Raw genomic sequence first — 21943 nt, 5'->3', positions numbered from 1 at the left:
GGAGGGAGCGGCATGGCAATGCAGGAAGAGCGTGAGACACTCCCCTAATCAACAAGAAGCCGCAACCATCATCACAACATGGAGGCTGTGGCATGCAGGATGGTAGAGACTTGGTGTTGTTAATCGAACAGGGCCATAGGACACACATGGATGTGGTATGCATGAAAACCCAGGTACAACCAATTGAGAATGGCAGCTAGGGGGTAGTTGGTGTAGACAAGTATTGCGAGGTAAAGACAGACAGGAAAGCAAGCTGTCACATCCACCACAAAATGGAGGCAGCGTTGTGCAGGAAATGGCCTTCACAGCCCGACAAGCACAGAAACAGGTAGGAGCGCAGACATCTCTTTGGTCACTGAACACTTGATTCCTTTGTCTGTCTTCCAGCGGCAGGGAGTGGAACACAAGGCGAATAGGGCAGTCATGCTGCTGTGTCAGAGCGTCAGGTCCTGCACAAGGAGGGCAGCGCCACCAGCCGTACTCTTGTAATTCCCTGGAATTCCCTTTGCTTGACGAGGAGTCACTGCACACGTTAATGCTAAAAGTGCTATCTGGTTCCCCCATTGACTCAGCCCCTCCCCGTCCTTTGCTACCAGTGGCAGACATAATCAGACTGGCTTTTCTTAGTATCCTAAACGTCTCTCTTGTCTCAGGATTGGTGCCGTCGGCATGGAAATGCACACAAGTCAGAGCCCTTCTGAAAAAACCGAATCTTGATCCTGCAATTATGGCTAACTACCGCCCGATCTCCCTCCTGCCATGGTTGGGCAAACTGCTAGAGAAGCACATCAATTTCTCTTTGGGCAACCATCTGGAGTCCTACAATCTACTCCAAGATTCCCAAGCAGGCTTTCGTTCGAAGCTCGGAACGGAAGTTGCCCTCCTGGCAGTAACTGAATCAGCCCGGAGACATATGTATCGAGACGGCACCACAGCAATTATTTTCCTAGATTTGAGTGCCGCCTTTGATACAGTAGATCATAACATCCTGTTAGCACTTATTAGGCGGCTCGGAGTAACAGGGCCTGCTCTCTCCTGGTTACAATCTTTTCTAGAAGATCGGGTGTTCCATGTCTCTGAGGGTACCACCCAATCTAAGCCATGGCCATTCAAATGTGGGGTCCCACAGGGTTCCTCATTAAGTCTGACCCTATTTAATGTCTATATGGAACCCCTTGCAGACATTGTGCGCCCGTTTAACATTGAGATTGTTACCTCTGCAGACGACACCCAACTGGTGGTTGGCTTAAACCATCTTGAGGGCTCGTCGAGCAATTTAGGCTCCTGCTTAGAAGCAGTAGCCAATTGGATGGCATTGTCCCACTTGAAACTGAATGGGGAAAAAACTGAACTGATGTTCCTGGGGACATCCTAGTCTCCCGGACCAAGTATTGACTGGCCACCTTGCATGGGCACTATGCCTGAACCCAAAGATCAGATCAAAAGCCTGGGTGTATGGCTTGATAACACTTTAGGGTTTAGCTACCAAGCCACTAAACTCTCTGCAACATGTTTCGGCCTGATGAGGATGCTGAGGAAAATTCTGCCACTCCTCCCCTTTCAGGCCCGGAGGATCTTGGTGCAGGCGATCATTCTGTCCCGCCTGGACTACGGGAATTCCTTGTATTTAGGCGCCCCGGCTGGCACCATCCAAAAACTGCAGGTTACTCAGACCTCTGCAGCACGCCTATTGCTCGGACTCTCTCGCAGACACTCAGGGTCAGCCGCCTTAAAGACACTCCATTGGCTGCCAATGCAAGCCCGGATTGAGTTTAAGGCGATGTGTATAGCCCATAAAGCCATGTGGCGCACTGGGCCAGCATTACTCTGCTCCCTATTCTCCCCCTATGATCTGGGGTCACCAGCCGGGCAATAACCCGTAATATCAATCGAGCAAGGTGGGTAGGGCGCTCATTCTCGTGGAATGCTGCCTCACGTTGGAACTCCCTTCCCCTATCCCTCCGCGGTTAACCAGATCTTCTTAAGTTCCGCAAACGGCTGAAGACCCTTCTTTTTCACTAACGCGTACATTCTGACAGTTGCCTCTCCCCACCCGTCCTAAGCGCTACGAGGCCCCAGGGCAGAAGTGCGCTTTATAAAACTCCATTACATTACATTACATTACAGTACCATGCATCAGCTGCCTATTCTGCCTACCCACTCCCAAACACAACTGAAGGACTAAAGACATTCTCAAAATACAGATTTAAAAAAATTGTATCAACTTTATTTATATTATTCATAAGCAGAGTAAGACAATCTTTGAAAAATAGAGGAAATTAAAAAAAATTAAGTGATGCAGATCCATAGCGCCTCCAAGTTATTATTTCCTCGATGGACACAGCCATACAAAGGGACCCAGGATTGAGGGTGATCTCAGTACCTGCACAGTGAGAAAGTCCTCGGGTGCCTCAGATGAGCGGGTAGACTCCTGCGGTGGTGCCTCAGATGAGCACTATCGTGATGGACAGCAGGGGAGGGCTACGAGGAGAAGGCACTGAAGCGTGGGCTCTACAAATGTGACTTAAGGAGGTTTTTCAAGATGGGATGGCACTGCAAACAGGGATCCTTGGATCGCAGGGTTGTCAAAGGTGGCTGCAAGAAAGGCATATTTCCAGGACAAGAACTGGGACAGAAACCTTTCAATGGGAAACTAGAAGGTCGGCATCCTAGGTTAGGCTCTGGAAGAGAAAGCTACAAGTCCCAGGACAGAGGGAAATGAATTCCTGTACAGGTACTGGAAGATTGATTAAAAACTAGACACCGGGAAAGAAATTCCACAGTTACAGACTAGAATAACAAGATCAAAACACAGCAGACAGAAAGGGATATCAGGATAAGCAATAAAAGAGTGAAAGCTGGGTTTAATGGTAGTGTGAGAAAGATGAATCCATTGATAGGACTGGTAAAGCTGGATCCATTGATAGGGCTTAGACAGAGGGATCCACTGTAGGGCTGAGACAGATGGATCCATGGATAGGGCTGAGACAGATGGATTCAAAGATAGGGCTGAGACAGATGGATTCACGGATAGGGCTGAGACAGATGGATCCATGGATAGGGCTGAGACAGATGGATCCACTGATAGGGCTGAGACAGATGGATCCATTGATAGGGCTGAGACAGATGGATCCATTGATAGGGCTGAGACAGATGGATCCACTGATAAGGCTGAGACAGATGGATCCATTGATAGGACTGAGACAGATGGATCCATTGATAGGGTTGAGACAGATGGATCCACTGATAGGGTTGAGACAGATGGATCCACTGATAGGGCTGTGACAGATGGATCCATTGATAGGGCTGTGATAGATGGATCTATTGATAGGGTTGAGACAGATGGATCTATTGATAGGGTTGAGACAGATGGATCTATTGATGGGACTGGTAAAGCTGGATCCATTGATAGGGCTGAGATAGATGGATCCATTGATAGGGCTGAGGTAGATGGATCCATTGATAGGGCTGAGACAGATGGATCCACTGATAGGGCTGTGACAGATGGATCCATTGATAGGGCTGTGACAGATGGATCCATTGATAGGGCTGTGACAGATGGATCTATTGATAGGGTTGAGACAGATGGATCTATTGATGGGACTGGTAAAGCTGGATCCATTGAAAGGGCTGAGATAGATGGATCCATTGATAGGGCTGAGACAGAGGGATCCACTGATAGGGCTGAGACAGATGGATCCAATAATAGGGCTGAGACAGATGGATCCATTGATAGGGCTGAGACAGATGGCTCTATTGATAGGGCTGAGACAGTTGGATCCACTGATAGGGCTGAGACAGATGGATCCAATAATAGGGCTGAGACAGATGGATCTATTGATAGGGCTGTGAAACCTGGATACATTGATAGGGCTGAGACAGATGGATCCACTGATAGGGCTGAGACAGATGGATCCAATAATAGGGCTGAGACAGATGGATCTATTGATAGGGTTGAGACAGATGGATCTATTGATGGGACTGGTAAAGCTGGATCCATTGATAGGGCTGAGATAGATGGATCCATTGATAGGGCTGAGACAGATGGATCCATTGATAGGGCTGAGACAGATGGATCCACTGATAGGGCTGTGACAGATGGATCCATTGATAGGGCTGTGACAGATGGATCCATTGATAGGGCTGTGACAGATGGATCTATTGATAGGGTTGAGACAGATGGATCTATTGATGGGACTGGTAAAGCTGGATCCATTGAAAGGGCTGAGATAGATGGATCCATTGATAGGGCTGAGACAGATGGATCCATTGATAGGGCTGAGACAGATGGCTCCATTGATAGGGCTGAGACAGATGGATCCACTGATAGGGCTGAGACAGATGGATCCACTGATAGGGCTGTGAAACCTGGATACATTGATAGGGCTGAGACAGATGGATCCACTGATAGGGCTGAGACAGATGGATCCACTGATAGGGCTGAGACAGATGGATCCAATAATAGGGCTGAGACAGATGGATCTATTGATAGGGCTGTGAAACCTGGATACATTGATAGGGCTGAGACAGATGGATCCACTGATAGGGCTGGTAAAGGTGGATCCATTGAAAGGGCTGAGAAGCTGGATCCATTGAGAGAGCTAGAAAAGATGGATCCACTGAAAAAGCTCAGAAAGATGGATCTACTGATAGGGATGAGAAAGATGGATCCATTGATAGAGCTGGTAAAGCTGGATCCATTGATGGGGCTGGGAAAGGAGGCTGCATTGAGAGGACTTGGGCTGAAGGATCGAAGTACAAGGAAAGATTGGTAGATCCCAGGGCTGGAAATGGAAATAGGGTAAGGAGCACAGCACTGGGAGAGGAGATCAATCAATGGAAAGGGGATCGGTGAGCAGCACTGGGAGAGGAGATCAACCAATGGAAAGGGGATCGGTGAGCAGCACTGGGAGAGGAGATCAACCAATGGAAAGTGGATCAGTGAGCAGCACTGGGAGAGGAGATCAACCAATGGAAAGGGGATCGGTGAGCAGCACTGGGAGAGGAGATCAACCAATGGAAAGGGGATCGGTGAGCAGCACTGGGAGAGGAGATCAACCAATGGAAAGGGGATCGGTGAGCAGCACTGGGAGAGGAGATCAATCAACGGAAAGGGGATCGGTGAGCAGCACTGGGAGAGGGGATCAATCGATTGAAAGTGGGTCTGTGAGCAGCACTGGGAGTGTGGAGGGGTAGAAGGATGTGCAACAGTAACAATGGATTCAAGGATGCAGAAAAAGCAAGAACAGTCTAACATAAACCCTGGATAAGATGGATCCTAATCTGGATCTGTTTCGACAGATCCCTGGCCGTTCTCTATTCTAATGGACTTCGAGTTCACAGTATTGATGCCCAAGTGGAAGAGATGGAGGAACAGAGGTGGGGGTCTCAGTCCTGGCCAAACACTATTTTCTGAAGTCTAGGGACAAACAGGTCAAGTTATCCAACACGTACATGGTAGAAACGATAATCACACTGCACACACCAAGTGTGAGGAACAAGGTGCCTGCCCCTTGACTGACCCTTCGGGAGCGGTTTCTTCATTCCATCTATCTTATATATAGAATGAGGCTCCTTTACTCCACAGGGTAAAGGCCTTCTGGATACCAGCGCTGTCCTTGGTAAGCTAGGGGAGACACTGTAGCAACCTAAAGGAGAGACTAAAACTGAACAGGAGGGATACCAGGGGTCTCACAATGCTTCAGGGAGTGACGTCTCCCGTGCTACCGATGCTACCCTTGGAAGAGTGGTGAGACAGGTTTTTTAGGATTCAATGGGAGCGATAATTAGGTTTCGCAAGTGCTTCAAGAAGAGAGGTCTTCTGTGCTACCGACGCTACTGTTGGAAGACAGAGAGGCAGATTTTTCGCAATAAATACGTTTAACTAGTGGTTCACCAAGAGGAGCTCATTGGCTCTATTGTGGACGACTAGCTGTTCCCTTTTGGCCTGATCTGTGTTTATCAGAGAGATCAGCAACAGGTGCTGGTTGGTCAAATAGACTGGGACAAACACCATCTGTGTGAAGACACGTATGGATGCTTGTGCATTTGCATACATTTGTGTTAATATTCTGTTATAATTTAATGAGCGAGTGCCTCGCCTCGAAAGGACACATTATCCTTGGCTCTCAGCATTGCTCATGTGGGATTTAGAAGGCAAAATATCTTCAACGTCACAGGGAGAGCTTGAACAGAACTGATTGTTCTTCTTAGAGTTGAAGAGAAACCTCAAAGGCTTTCCATGGTTTAAAAGGGAAGAGATCTTCTCAACTCCAGAAACATTTCCATGGCTCGTGGTGATGACCGAATAGGGAGCGTTCTCAGTTGAAGGAGAGAAGTGTTGCTGATTCTCATTAAGGTGCTTGTGTACGAGGTGTCCGCCAATTGAAAAGCAGATATATTCACAGTTTATTAGTGCGTTCCGCAGTAAGCAAGGTCTACACCCTGCTAGGACTGGTCGTCCCAGCTCTCAGTCCAATGTCTCGTGCATCACACAGCTGAATTTGATGTGGAACATCTCTTCCCACGGAACTTTCACCCATTGCACCAGCTCACGGAGCAGGTCTGGGCACTCAGACCGTAGATGCCAGATGGTTTCACTTTGTGAGGTCTGAGGAGAGAAGAAAGTAACAAACACTTACTCAACTGCTGAGAGGCGACACACCAAAAGATGCACAAAACCTCAGAATCGCTAAATGAGAATGTCTTTAAATTCAAACAGTCAAATCATTGTAATGAAATTAGACAAAACGGTCTGGTTATCTTGCAGGAAACGGTTCTTTCAGGCAAAGGGCAAGACCGATATAAGAGTGGGTGAGAGACATATGGTGAGAGAGACATAGGGTGAGAGAGACATAGAGAGAGAGAGACATAGAGAGAGAGAGAGAGACAGAGAGAGAGAGAGAGACATAGAGAGAGAGAGAGAGAGAGAGAGAGAGAGAGAGAGAGAGAGAGAGAGAGAGAGAGAGAGAGAGAGAGAGAGAGAGAGAGAGAGTTTTGTATTTTGATGGATGCGTCAACATGATGCTAGTGTGGCCTGAGGAGGCTGAAACGATAAGGCGGCTTCTGCAAGGAAACCAGCTTTTTGAGGGTTTCACTCCCACCTTTTGCCGCCATGTAGTTTGATTAGTAGACACTGGTGTAATGGCTCTTAAATGCCCTGAGTCCTGTTAATTAGGACTCAGTGCCTGTGCTCTGACCCATAGAATCGTACACCTTTAATTGGCTTGTTCTCAATTGGCATAATTTAACTTACTTCTAAGTCCCTAGTATACGGTATAAGGGGTACCCAGGCCTGTAAGTTGAAGTGTCTCTTGTGGACTGCAGCACTAGTACGACAAGGTAAAGCCAGACTCCGAGTCCACCACTGCATACTGGAGGCGCAGTTTAAAACTGCTGACTCAGCGTTGCCATTTAAGGTAATGACAAAGCCCAAATCTAAATTAACAAGGGGGTGGGGGGGACAGTAAGGCTTTTTTACTAGGTCCATTATACGTGCCCAAGGCAATGTATTGAAGAAGGGTATGCAGTTCCTAAGGGCATGAAGATATACAAGGTCAGAGGGGTGCTAGGTTCTAAGTGCAGGAGCACAAGTGAAGGTCCGGTGATTCCTGGCGAGAGGGGAAAGCCCCTCTTCGGAACGAAAGCCCTCACATACCCAGCAAGCTGGGTGTCATGCTTCATCATTTGGGCCTGCTCCTCGTCGGGCCGGTGCTGCAATGCCCGACGGGCTCCTATAAATGGGGCTCTTTATCGGAGTTCTTTTGTTCCTGCCGTTTGGTGCAGTGGGGGTGAGGGGCCTAGTAGTGTAGATGTGGTGTGAGTTAAAACAGGTCAGCTAATCCTTGAACTATCTTTATTCTGGTAGGTAAACTGCTTGATTAAAATGTATAGAGTGGCGTAAACCTAGGGGTTATGTCTCTAGATATCTACGTCATACTCTCTATAGGTCGACATGTTTCTTGCCTATATTGTCAGGGGGATCGTTGGCAATTCTTCAGGATGAGATTTGAAAAAATGAGAGGGGAAACATACCTCCCACATCGTGGTATAGTGGGCAATGTCCCACGGTTGTCACAGGGCCTACTTAGTTAAGCCTCATCAGCCTCCGGCGCGATAAAATGAACACCAGCAGTTAGTGTCCGGCACTCCTACGCGTGCATGCAGTCTCACCGCAGGCCAAATCTCCCTTTTTAATACATTTTAGTCATTGAAAATGTAGACTTAATGAGCCCTAAGGCAGGGGGCTGTGTGTTAAAAAGTAGAACATGTACTTTTACATTTTTAACAGTAAAAACACTGCGTTGTCGTTTTTACTGTGGAAGGGCTAGCAGGCCCATTGGCAAATACAGAGAGGGACGACCAAAGTGGGTACTGTGAGGAATCAAAAGAACCAGTGCATTAAATCAGAGTTAATGTTTATAATGAGTTTAATGTCACTGGTGGGCAAAGTGCAACTTTAGAAGCTGCCACTTTTGTTGCCCAAGGTTTCCAGTGCCCCTTTATCTTGCACACCAGGGGCCGTATTATAAACTGTGCCCTGGGGGAGAACCGACCGACTGTGCCCGCTCTGTGTGCCTCCGGGATACATTGCCAATACAGAAGGGGCCCAGACACTTGTGAGGCTCCGTCTGCAATATTGATAACGTTAGCACACATGTAGCGCCAGTGTAATCATGAGGGTGTACCCTCGTTTGCACGGGGGTATGGCCCCATGCAAACAAGGGAATCATTTTGCCTCTGCACCCGTGTCTTTTTTTGTTCACACTCGCAGAGACAAACATGCCCGTAAGAGGCGCACTGAAAGAGCGCCACTAAAAAGTCTCGCACTTTCAGTGCGCCTCCTAAAGGCAGTCGCCTGGAGGGAAAAGGGAGTTTTATGGACACACCAGACATCCCCATGCAGGCGGATGCAGTCACTCACTGCACTAAATCTCAAGGGGATCTCTCTCCCCTCTTCAAAGTGCAGGTGCAGGCGGATGCAGACATTCACTGAACTCGCCCTCAAGGGGATCTCTCTCCCCTCTTAAAAGTGCAGGTGCAGTCACTCACTGCACTCGCTGCACTCACCTGCAAGGGGATCTCTCTCCCCTCTTCAAAGTGCAGGTGGCAGGCAGATGCAGTAACTCACTGCACTCGCCTGCAAGGCGATCTCTCTCCCCTCTTCAAAGTGCAGGTGGCAGGCAGATGCAGTCACTCACTGCACTCGCCGGCAAGGGGATCTCTCTCCCCTCTTCAAAGTGCAGGTGGCAGGTGGGTGCAGTCACTCACTGCACTCGCCCTAAAGGGGATCACTCTCTCCTCTTCAAAGTGCAGGTGGCAGGCGGGTGCAGTCACTCACTGCATTCGTCCACAAGGGAATCTCTCTCTCCTCTTCAAAGTGCAGGTGGCAGGCGGATGCAGTCACTCACTGCACTCGCCCACAAGGGAATCTCTATCCCCTCTTCAAAGTGCAGGTGGCAGACGGGTGTAGTCAATCACTGCACTCGCCCTCACGGGGATCACTCTCCCCTCTTCAAAGTGCAGGTGGCAGACAGGTGCAGTCACTCACTGCACTCGCCCACAGGGGATCACTCTCCCCTCTTCAAAGTGCAGGTGGCAGGCAGTGCAGTCACTCACTGCACTCGCTGAACTCACCTGCAAGGGGATCGCTCTCCTCTCTTCAAAGTGCAGGTGGCAGGCGGTTGCAGTCACTCACTGCACTCCACTCCACTCCACTCTCCCCTCTTCAAAGCGCAGGTGGCAGGTGGGTGCAGTCATTCACTGCACTCGCCCGCAAGGGGATCTCTCTCCCCTCTTCAAAGTGCAGGTGGCAGGCAGGTGCAGTCACTCACTGCACTCGCCCTCAAGGGGATCTCTCCCCTATTCAAAGTGCAGGTGGCAGGCAGGTGCAGTCACTCACTGCACTCGCCGGCAAAGGGATCTCTCTCCCCTCTTCAAAGTGCAGGTGGCAGGTGGGTGCAGTCACTCACTGCACTCGCCCTCAAGGGGATCACTCTCTCCTCTTCAAAGTGCAGGTGGCAGGCGGGTGCAGTCACTCACTGCACTCACCTGCAAGGTGATCTCTTCCCTCTTCAAAGTGCAGGTGGCAGGCAGGTGCAGTCACTCACTGCACTCGCCCACAAGGGAATCTCTCTCCCCTCTTCAAAGTGCAGGTGGCAGGCAGGTCCAGTCACTCACTTCACTCGCCCACAAGGGAATCTCTCTCCCCTCTTCAAAGTGCAGGTGGCAGGCGGGTGCAGTCACTCACTGCACTCACCTGCAAGGTGATCTCTTCCCTCTTCAAAGTGCAGGTGGCAGGCAGGTGCAGTCACTCACTGCACTCGCCCACAAGGGATTCTCTCTCCCCTCTTCAAAGTGCAGGTGGCAGGTGGGTGCAGTCACTCACTGCACTCGCCCACAAGGGAATCTCTCTCCCCTCTTCAAAGTGCAGGTGGCAGGCGGGTGCAGTCACTCACTGCACTCACCTGCAAGGTGATCTCTTCCCTCTTCAAAGTGCAGGTGGCAGGCAGGTGCAGTCACTCACTGCACACGCCCTCAAGGGGATCTCTCTCCCCTCTTCAAAGTGCAGGTGGCAGACGGGTGCAGTCACTCACTGCACTCACCTGCAAGGGGATCTCTCTTCCCTCTTCAAAGTGCAGGTGGCAGGCAGGTGCAGTCACTCACTGCACTCGCCCTCAAGGGGATCTCTCTCCCCTCTTCAAAGTGCAGGTGGCAGGCAGGTGCAGTCACTCACTGCACTCGCCTGCAAGGTGATCTCTTCCCTCTTCAAAGTGCAGGTGGCAGGCAGGTGCAGTCACTCACTGCACTCGCCCTCAAGGGGATCTCTCTCCCCTCTTCAAAGTGCAGGTGGCAGACGGGTGCAGTCACTCACTGCACTCGCCCTCAAGGGGATCACTCTCCCTTCTTCAAAGTGCAGGTGGCAGGCAGGTGCAGTCACTCACTGCACTCGCCCTCAAGGGGATCTCTCTCCCCTCTTCAAAGTGCAGGTGGCAGACGGGTGCAGTCATTCACTGCACTCGCCCTCAAGGGGATCTCTCTCCCCTCTTCAAAGTGCAGGTGGCTGACGGGTGCAGTCACTCACTGCACTCGCCCTCAAGGGGATCACTCTCCCTTCTTCAAAGTGCAGGTGGCATGCACCCTGCACTATGAAACACAAAGCATCTTCTAAGCAGTCTGTTGGTTCAGTACACTGACCAGTGCTAGATGCATGGCGACGTTCAAGCCCCTGTACTGGAGACGTCTGGGCCCTTGTGGAATTGCAGCTTTTGTCGGCTCCCCTAGCTGTCTCTTTTCTGTGCCTCGTCTTATAAGTGCCTATTTTGCCTTCCATCCCCTTTGTAAGCCTCTTTTTGCCTATTTCTGTCTTCTCTTTGTGCCTCTGCCCTCCTTTCTCTGCCTCTTTTTGTGTTCTCCTTCCCTGTTTCTCTGCAGCTTCAGCCTCTTACTCTGCCTCCTTTACTCTTTTGTTAATTTTCTTCCTTGTCACTCTCCTTACGTGCGCCGCTCTGCTCTCCCGCTCTTTTCACCCATGCAACACCCCTCATGAGCACTAACCTTCTGGGACCTCCTGCACGAACCCCTTCTAGATTTACCCCATTATCACATTTCAGTTTCTGCAGTAGGTGTCTTCCAACAGTACTCTTAGTCACTGTGGAATATATGGATTTTAATACTTCACATGCCCGAAACCTAGGAGTAGCACTACTCTGCTGCAGCCCTGGCCCAGGCCCAATTTTAGCTCAAAACTCGCAGCCTTCATCGCCCCTCTGGCCCTCACATCCAACTCCTAAATCCTGCTTGGCGACCTCAACCTGCCCCTAGAGGACCTGACTGGCCCCGAATCCACCACTGGAAGACCGCAGCATCTTGGGACTCACCCAGTGGGTGTGCGACCCCACCAACATGGTGACACCTCCTCAACCCCGTCTTCACCAACTTCTCCAACATCACGATAGACAAACCCACCGCTCACTTGGCCCTCGGATCTACCACCAGACCCCCAGACTACCAAGCGCTCCGCTCTTACCGAGTGGATTCACAATAGCTCCAACTGCACCAAAAAATCTTCTCTATCATGAAAAGAATTCAGATCCCCAGTGCCAGACAGAAGCACAACTATAACCATAACCGCCTCTAAATATGTTTTGGACCCAAGTATGCAATTACTTCTCAAGAAAAATGAAAAAGATATGCATTACCTTTAACCCCCCCCCCGACTTGCCCTCTCCACTCTGGACAACCTCTAATCCACAGACAACAACTCCCAGAAGACCTAAACTACTATCCAGCCATCTCCTCCACAGAAACCTCCAGCACCATGCGCTCCATCCACTCAGGAGCCCTCTCGGATCCATGCGCACACTAAGTCCTCGAGCTCTTCTGCACATTTCTCACTCTGATCTCTCACTACCACCACCTACCCAGACCCTTGGAAACACGACACCTTCCTACCACCCTTCAAAACAACCTGAACATTTGACCATGGCCAACTAAAGGCCCATCTCTCTCCTACTTTACCCAGCCGAGCCACTGGAGGAGCTCCAGAGCTCTAAAGCTTACACCAAAGCTTGGCACAGACGTTACCTCTAGGACGTAGTCAAGTCAAGTCAAGTCAAGAGATTTATATAGCGCGCTACATACCCATAGGGTCTCAAGGCGCTTGAGAAAGGGTGGGGAATTACTTGTCGAATATCCAAGTTTTGAGTTGCTTTCTGAATGCTAGGTGGTTCTGAGTAAGGCGAAGGTGAGTGGGAAGTGAGTTCCAGGTTTTAGCTGTCAGGTAGGAGAAGGATCTACCACCCATCGTAGTTTTGTTGATGCGAGGTACAATGGCGAGGGCTTGGTTGGAGGATCGTAGCTGACGGGAGGGGGTGTAGAAGGACAGTCGTGTGTTGAGGCATTCGGGTCCAAGTTCGTAAAGTGCTTTGTGTGCGTGGGTTAGGAGGCGGAAAGTAATCCTCTTATTTACGGGGAGCCAGTGGAGGTTTTTCAGGTGACCAGAGATGTGTTCTTTACGCGGGATGTCTAGTATGAGTCTGGCTGATGCGTTCTGGATGCGTTGGAGTTTTTTCTGGAGTTTTGCGGTGGTACCGGCGTATAGGGTGTTTCCGTAGTCCAGGCGGCTTGTGACCAGTGCGTGGGTGACCGTTTTTCTAGTTTCGGTGGGGATCCAGCGAAATGTTTTTTTGAGCATGCGAAGGATGTTGAAGCAAGATGATGAAACGGCGTTGACTTGTCTGGTCATCGAGAGTGAGGAGTCCAGGATGACGCCCAGGTTCCGTGCGTGGTCCGTCGGGATGGGTGCTTTTCCAAGGGCCTCTGGCCACCAAGAGTCATCCCAGGCGGAGGGGGAGGTTCCTAAGATGAGGACTTCTGTTTTGTCTGAGTTCAGTTTCAGACGGCTGTGCTTCATCCACTCGGCTACTTCTTTCATTCCTTCGTGTAAATTGGTTTTGGCGGTGTTAGGGTCTTTGGTGAGTGAAAGGATCAGTTGAGTGTCATCAGCGTAGGAGATGATGTTGAGGTTGTGTTGGCGTGCGATGGTCGCGAGGGGGCTCATGTATACGTTGAAGAGGGTGGGGCTGAGTGACGATCCTTGTGGCACGCCGCAGATGACTTCAGAGGCCTCTGATTTGAATGGTGGGAGGCGGACTCTCTGGGCTCTTCCGGTGAGGAACGAGGTGATCCATTCCAGTGCTTTTCCTTGGATTCCGACGTTTCTGAGGCGTTGGAGGAGGGTGCTATGACAGACTGTGTCGAAGGCAGCGGAGAGGTCGAGGAGGATGAGGGCGACTGTGTCTCCATTGTCCAGTAGAGTTCGAATGTCGTCTGTTGCTGCGATAAGTGCGGTCTCGGTGCTGTGTTTGGCTCGGAAGCCAGACTGTGAGGAGTCGAGGGATTTGTTGGCTTCGAGGAAGGCGGCGAGCTGGTTGTTGACAGTTTTCTCGATGACTTTGGCCGGGAATGGAAGAAGCGAGATGGGGCGGTAGTTTTTGAGTTCGGTGGGGTCAGCTGTGGGTTTTTTCAGAAGGGCGCTGAGTTCTGCGTGTTTCCAGCTTTCCGGGAAGGTGGCGGAGTTGAGGGAGCAGTTGATGACATCTCGGAGGTGTGGTGCTATGATGGAGTCTGCTTTGTTGAAGATGTGGTGAGGGCAAGGGTCTGTGGGGGATCCAGAGTGGATGGAGTTCATCAGGCGGATGGTGTCCTCGGTAGAGATTGGGTTCCAGTCGTTAAGGATGTTCAAGGGGGGTGAAGGTCCTGCAGAAGGTTGGGTGGGTTGGTCTCCGGGTCGGTTGTCGAAGCTGTTATGGATGTCTGCGATTTTGTTGTGGAAGAAGGAAGCTAGGGAGTCGCAGAGGGCTTGGGAGGGGGTGATGTCGTTGGAGTTGGCTGATGGGTTGGTAAATTCTTTGACGATGTTGAATAATTCCTTGCTGTTGTGGGCGTTGTTATCTAGTCGGTCTTTGAATGCGGCTTTCTTGGCAGACCGGATGAGTTGGTGGTGTATGCGGGTGGCGTTTTTGAAGGCGTCCCTGGTGCTGGTGTTTGGGTCTTTTTTCCAGGCCTTCTCAAGGGAGCGACAGAGTTTCTTCGATTTCTTAAGATCATCGTTGAACCAGGAGGCGTTTTTGCTGCCCCAGTACACCAAGGTCCCCAGTGCTATAGAGTTTACACCCAAGTTCAGCACAGACGTTACCTCTAGGACGTACACCAAGGTCCCCAGTGCTATAGAGTTTACACCCAAGTTCAGCACAGACGTTACCTCTAGGACATACACAGAGGCCTCCAGTGCTCCTAAGGTTACACCCAAGCTCAGCACACATGTTGGCTAGGATTTACACCAAAGCCCCCAGGGTCTAAATGTTAGATTGAAGCTTGGCACAGATGTTAGCTTCAAGATGCAAATCGAGGTCTGCACTGCTCTAAATCATAGGCGGAAATCTGGTAGATAAGCCAAGGCCTCAAGTGATGGTGCGCTTACCAAGGCCTCCATCGCAATGGAGATTCAGCCAATGAATGTGCTCCAGCACTTAAGCCCAAGCGTCTCAAGCTTTTGTTCTAGGAGTAGAAACCCACATTCTGTAAAGCAGTAGCCTGGATTCATATCCAAGCCTGTGCGCTGCAGCAACCTAAGCCATTGAAAGCTCTGAATAGAAGAGCGAGACTCATCTCAGCAATACTGACCTCATCGTACAGCCTGATCTGCAAGTGGCAATCAGCATTCCGGAAGACATGCAGAGAACTGATGCAGCTGATTGGCTGCTTGTCCTTCAAGCAGGCTTCGCCACCACAGGGATCAATGTACTGGCTGCCTGCATCAGAAGGGTGAGGCGGAGAATGCATCCATTGGTGGGTCTCCTCCAGCAGGTACAAGGTGGTGCCTGTGACTATCAGGGTAAAGGGTGAGCCTGTGAGCACGCCCTGGATCATGGCATTGGCAAGCGCCATGCCCGGTGCCCGGGGAGAGGCAGCGCCGACACAGGTACAGTTCACACCTTTTGACTCCGCGGACGGACAGCTTTCAGGGACTGCAGGCGAGCCGATGCTTTCTGTAGAAGAAACAAACACTCTGTTAGAAGATAGCTGCTTTCGCTTCAAATGCACAGGTTCAGCTGCGTACACATGATGGCGTGGGGCATTACAGCTCAGGAGTAAGGTGCACTCTTACAGTAGTGTCTGTGCATGCTGGCGAGGGTTTGTGATACAGTGGTGGAATGGAATGTGGTGCTGCAGGCACTAAGAGAGGTTCCTTGGTGAAGGGGTGTGTCCTCATTTGGAGGTGTTGCAGCTAGGGAAAGAGGAGCCCCTTAAGGCGGTGCGTGTGCACAGTACTGGTAGATGATGAAGTGTTGCAGGCCACAAACCTACCACTCCTATTGGTGACCCTGTGCCCACTGGGAAGCCTCGTTCCAGGGTCCTTGGTTGGTGCGCGGACCAGCCCAGGAGGGATCCCAGCCACTGTGGTGATAGATGTTATGTTATGTGTTATGTTAGTCAGATTTGTAGAGCACCCGACTGCCTGGGAGGGTATCTGGAGCAGGTTCATTCTTTAGTACTCACTTTAAGTGAATGTATTGTAGACGCCCTCACATAAGACCCTTGGGGACTAGACCGTCCACTCACGATCATGCAATTGATAGTCCCACAGATCAGAGCAATGGGACGATGGTGGTTCAGCAGTGGAATAACAAGGTAGTCTCAGCAGCAGAGTAACATGGTGGCCTCAGCAGCAGAGTCCTATGCTGGGCTCAGCAGTGAAAGAACAGCAGTGGAAAAATATTGCGACCTCAGCAGTGGAAGAACGTGGCGACCTCAGCAGTGGAAGAACATGCTGGGCTCAGCAGTGGAAGAACATGCTGGGCTCAGCAGTGGAATAACATGGCGGCCTCAGCAGTGGAAGAACATGGCGACCTCAGCAGTGGAAGAACATGCTGGGCTCAGCAGTGGAAGAACATGCTGGGCTCAGCAGTGGAAGAACATGCTGGGCTCAGCAGTGGAAGAACATGCTGGGCTCAGCAGTGGAAGAACATGCTGGGCTCAGCAGTGGAATAACATGGCGGCCTCAGCAGTGGAAGAACATGCTGGGCTCAGCAGTGGAAGAACATGCTGGGCTCAGCAGTGGAATAACATGGCGGCCTCAGCAGTGGAATAACATGGCGGCCTCAGCAGTGGAATAACATGGCGGCCTCAGCAGTGGAATAACATGGCGGCCTCAGCAGTGGAATAACATGGCGGCCTCAACAGTGGAATAACATGGCGGCCTCAGCAGTGGAATAACATGGCGGCCTCAGCAGTGGAACTACATGCTGGGCTCAGCAGTGGAAGAACATGGAGGCCTCAGCAGTGGAACTACATGCTGGGCTCAGCAGTGGAAGAACATGGAGGCTTCAGCAGTGGAAGAACATGGCGGCCTCAGCAGTGGAACTACATGGCGGCCTCAGCAGTGGAACTACATGGCGGCCTCAGCAGTGGAACAACATGGCGGCCTCAGCAGTGGAAAGCCATGGCGGCCTCAGCAGTGGAACTACATGGCGGCCTCAGCAGTGGAATAACATGGCGGCCTCAGCAGTGGAATAACATGGCGGCCTCAGCAGTGGAATAACATGGCGGCCTCAGCAGTGGAATAACATGGCGGCCTCAGCAGTGGAACTACATGGCGGCCTCAGCAGTGGAACTACATGGCGGCCTCAGCAGTGGAACAACATGGCGGCCTCAGCAGTGGAATAACATGGCGGCCTCAGCAGTGGAAAACCATGGCGGCCTCAGCAGTGGAACTACATGGCGGCCTCAGCAGTGGAATAACATGGCGGCCTCAGCAGTGGAATAACATGGCGGCCTCAGCAGTGGAATAACATGGCGGCCTCAGCAGTGGAATAACATGGCGGCCTCAGCAGTGGAACTACATGGCGGCCTCAGCAGTGGAACTACATGGCGGCCTCAGCAGTGGAACTGCATGGCGGCCTCAGCAGTGGAACTGCATGGCGGCCTCAGCAGTGGAACTGCATGGCGGCCTCAGCAGTGGAACTGCATGGCGGCCTCAGCAGTGGAACTGCATGGCGGCCTCTGCAGTGGAACTGCATGGCGGCCTCAGCAGTGGAACTACATGGCGGCCTCAGCAGTGGAACTACATGGCGGCCTCTGCAGCGGAATACCAAGGTGTGGAAATGTCTGGTAAGAGTCAAAAAAAAAAAAAAAAAAAAGAGTCATGATTGTGGAGTATTTACATAACGTTCATGGCAAGGGATCGTGAGAGCTCTAGAGGAGGATGAGTCAGTTTTGTTCTGCATCTTCGCTCATAGCCACCCGTTTGGTATGGTCTTGGAACAATAAAACTGGTCCACGACTGAAGACTCTGTGTGGCTTACCACCTATTGTTATCTCAAGTGTCGTCCTTAACCTCTGTACCACGTATATATGGGAGCCAAAAGGGCAGCCATCACTGAGCTCCATACAAGTGGTACAGGCTGTATGACGCCAGACTGGGAGACCCCCCCCCATCGCCCTGAAAGGGACCTCGTCCTGGATCCACCACCCAGTGAGCACAGTCTGCGCACATCTCACTGAAAGAGGAGACAAAGGAGCCTGGTACACTGATTCCGAGTCGGTCCTTATTAAAAGGGACATTGTAAACTGTGCAGCTTACTGTCGAAAACCAGGTAGAGCACTCGTTTACACCAGGTTTATTGTCTATGATTGAGGGTGATGACAGAGCGTGGCACGAGTGACGTGAGCTGGTCTTACTTTAGTTGATGTAGGCAGAACTCCGGTGATAATGGCCAATATTACCATGGATGAGGAGAAACGATGGACAGCGTCACCTGGGTAGGACTGTTTAGTCTAAATGTAACAGATGAATGCAACAGGTGGTTTAATTTGAGTAATGTTAGTAGGTCGAGTGAAGATCGTAGATCGTACTGTGGTTGAACTGACAGGGATTACTGGGAATTTTGTGGGAGGCCCGACTCTGGATGACGTGGCAGGCCCGACTCTGGATGACGTGGCAGGCCCAACTCTGGATGACGTGGCAGGTCCTACTCTGGGTGACGTGGCAGGTCTTACGGTTGGTGACGTGGCAGGTCCTACTCTGGGTGACGTGGCAGGTCCTACTATGGGTGACGTGGCAGGTCCTACTCTGAATGATGCGATAGGTCCTACTCTGGGTGACGTGGCAGGTCTTACGGTGGGTGACGTGGCAGGTCCTACTATGGGTGACGTGGCAGGTCTTACGGTGGGTGACGTGGCAGGTCCTACTATGGGTGACGTGGCAGGTCTTACCTTGAGCAATGTGCACCAGCAGGTAGAAGTAGTGTGGAGACACTCTGAGGTTGGGCGGTTCATCGGTGACCAGCAGTTCTCCCAGCACTGGCCTGTGGACAAGAGGTGTGGTTACTACTCACTTCAGAAACTGCACTAACTGACCTAGATGGACTCCCTCCATCAACCTTACTGTTTGGAAAGAATGATTCCAGAATCCCTGAGAGGTTGTCCGACAGAAGCATCTGTGGAACCAGGGACAAGATACGCCGCCAGCACCATGATACACATGCCCTTGGCAACAGACCAGGGAACACAATACACACCCCCCCTCTCCCGGGCACGTGATGTAGTACCCTTTACACCCCCCCTCCAACCTCCCCCACACATCTCTGCTGCAGCACCGTAAGATGAAGCAACTGCTATAATACACAGTTAGAGGCCTACATTTGATCCTACTTCTCCAGACCCGGTTTCAGTGCAAGGAATGTGACCGTCTCATAATAACAGAAAGTGTGTGGCATCTGCACTTCCCAATCACCAGGCTACAGGAAATGACTCCCTGCCTCTTAATACAGGAGACAAAAACCCAACCCACCTCTCCAACATCCCTCCAGTGGGAAAGAGCTGCACCATCCAATGTTACACATTCACCTCCTCCCCCTTCAGTCTACAAAGGCCACGCCTTTCTACTACTGGGCAGGGCGCGAAGCTCACCGATGAACAGCTCCGATTCACGTGGAGAAGTGTGGCTCAATGATTAGAGCGGCAGACCCTGATGCAGAGGTCTAGCCCGGGACCAGGGTTCAATTCCCCACCTCGGCGGGTCTTGGGCTCAAAATTCCACGGACCTGATAATTCTCGCCTCGGTGCCTATTCAAATCATGGAGTCCCACTCTGCAACTCTGGGCAATAGCTTGATTAATCTCCACAACGGCCCCCACAACGCTAAGGATGCCTGGCCTCCACCTTGGGGGTGCCCAGGAGTGGACGCCTCACAGGGAAAGCCAGGATGGGTTCCACAGCGGTATTCGTACAAGCGCCTTGAGACCCTGCGGGTGAGTAGTGCGCTATACAAGTATCAATTTACAATTTACAATTTACAAGAGATAACTTTGCATCCACAATGAACCGCAACACTCACATCACCTCCCACCCACCACCGCCGCCACCACTGCAGCCACGACCACCACTACCACCCATCCTGCCGCCACCACAACCACCGGAGCCGCCCCCGCTACCACCACCACTCCAGGGGAGGGGTAGAGACAGGTCTGCAACTACGGACGCTGGATGTGGTGGGCGGTGTTACCAATCCTATCACTGCTAGCCCTCCACAAGCACAGGGGAAGCAGGAGTTTGGTACTGGGTATTTACACGCAGTTATAATGCCACTGAACCCGTTTCATCTTCCTCTGGGCAAATGGCTGTAACAGCAGACCAATGAGGAACAGTGGCACTGACTGCACGTTGCTTTGCTCTTCAATGATGCATCATGACCAGACATCCACCTTTATCACTAACCCACACCGGACACCACGCCCCCAGCCTCCCTCTCCAGATCCATACCAGAGCCTGTGCTGGCGCGTCACCCTCTCCTTGATCTCCTGCCTGAACCGCAGCCGGTGCTGGAGCGGTAAGTCTTCCAAGATATCTGCAGAAGAAAACAAAGAGTATGAACAAACACGCCAGAACCAAAACAGTAAAGAACTAATAGCAGATGATGCAATAATAACATAATTGACTTATAGGGAATTAACATTGTAGGAAAGTAGGATCTGCTCCTATGGTTACCCTCACTTTGTGCCTGGTGCTACGCTGTTTCTGACTATTCTGACTGGGATCCTGCTCATCAGGACCCCAGTCTCTGTGCTTTCTCCCCTAAATTGATATCATAAGTACTTAAGCATATCCCAGATTGGATATTGGGGTACTCTTATCAGTCCCCAGTATATGGTACTAAGGTACCCAGGGCACAGGTACACCAGGGGTCCCCCATGGGCTGAAGCATGTATTATGCTACCCATGAGAGGCCACTCAAATTGTGGCTACAGGCCTGCCAGTGCAGCCTGTGTAAGCTGGTGCTAGCACCACTTACCGAAGAGGTAGGTTTCCCTATATCTAAGCTCATTGCACTTAAAATATGTAAGTCACCCCTAAAGCAATCCTTTCAATCCTGAAAGCCGGGTGCTCAGTTCTAAGTGTGAGGGTTCCCCTGCATGAGCAGGACACCCCTACAGCCTATGGAGTCCATTCTCCCAGGTTGACAGTGCACCAGCCATTTCAATACATAGAGTGGCCATGCGTCATTACGCGACGACCATCTCTAAACTGGCTGTAACAAACACTATCATGTTTGGCATCAAATATGTTGGAATCATACCCCCACACCATAAACAGTGTGAGGGGTATGATTCCATGCACTGTAAAGCTCCTCTGGGAGGCCCTCAGTGCTCCCGGTACCAGTCTTCTTGACCCAGCAGCACAACATGGCTGCTGCCCACCAGAGACCCGATTCTGCCCTCCTGCTGCTGAGTCAAGCTCGAGCAGGGGAAGGCAGAACAATAGGCATCCTGTCACAGGGAGGTGTGACCACCTCCCAGACATGGTTTAGTCTATTGGGGCTCGGTGGGAGAGCTTGCAAGCACCACTCAGTTTGCTTAAAGGCCAAATGTGGTGCTCTCCTTGCATAGTCCGGTTCAAACCAGCTCTGGGAGCCGCTGCCTCCCGCTCTGGCATGAAACTGGACAGAGGACATGGGAGTATCCTCCTCCCTGTCCAAACCCTCCCATTAGAGGGAACCCTGAATCGTCAGAACTCTTTCCTTATGGCAGTAAGGGCATACCTGTAGGTGGGTCCCTAGCTTCATCGTGGGACAAAATTAATTTCAAGACAACACTTCTTCGACCGTCAGGGCACTCTGGACTTTGCTCTGGGCCTCAGGAATGCAACTAGAAAACTCCTGCTGCTCCTGGGCTTGTCGCCCTGCCTGTCTGCTCAAACGTCCGTGCCTATGATCCATACAGGAACCTTCCAAGGCCTGTTGACCTGAAGTGAAGGAGTCCCTTCCCTGCATCTGCGGGCACCGCAACTAAGCTGACCGGTCTGCTGATCCTGGGCTCCCACGGACTCCAAAAGGCTCAGTAACACAGGTGGTGGTCCACCACATCCCTCAAGTTTGAGGCCA

General features: G+C 51.3%; 1 protein-coding gene across 2 annotated transcripts in view; it reads right to left on the bottom strand.

Annotated features, from left to right (window-relative positions):
• Positions 1-2201: 2201 nt before the first annotated feature.
• Positions 2202-21943, bottom strand: part of STK11IP (serine/threonine kinase 11 interacting protein) — a 367631-nt gene continuing 347889 nt past the window's right edge. The window contains exons 23-27 of one of the 2 annotated variants that reach the window (XR_015308314.1): positions 20326-20410; positions 18778-18869; positions 15187-15551; positions 5353-6610; positions 2202-5176 (exon numbers count right to left, since the gene is read on the bottom strand). Coding sequence is in view for 1 of the 2 variants with exons in the window: in XM_086954340.1 (XP_086810466.1) it covers positions 6470-6610; positions 15187-15551; positions 18778-18869; positions 20326-20410 (683 nt within the window). In the remaining variant the exon portion in view is untranslated. Of the gene's footprint in view, positions 6611-15186; positions 15552-18777; positions 18870-20325; positions 20411-21943 lie in introns of both variants that reach the window. The other variant, XM_086954340.1, reaches the window with a different exon arrangement.

This window comes from Lissotriton vulgaris, chromosome 2_1 (assembly GCF_964263255.1).
Source record: "Lissotriton vulgaris chromosome 2_1, aLisVul1.2, whole genome shotgun sequence".
NCBI classification, from domain to species: domain Eukaryota; kingdom Metazoa; phylum Chordata; class Amphibia; order Caudata; family Salamandridae; genus Lissotriton; species Lissotriton vulgaris.
The sequence above is the reverse complement of the archived record's forward strand: the minus strand, read 5'-3'. Positions and strand labels throughout refer to the sequence as shown.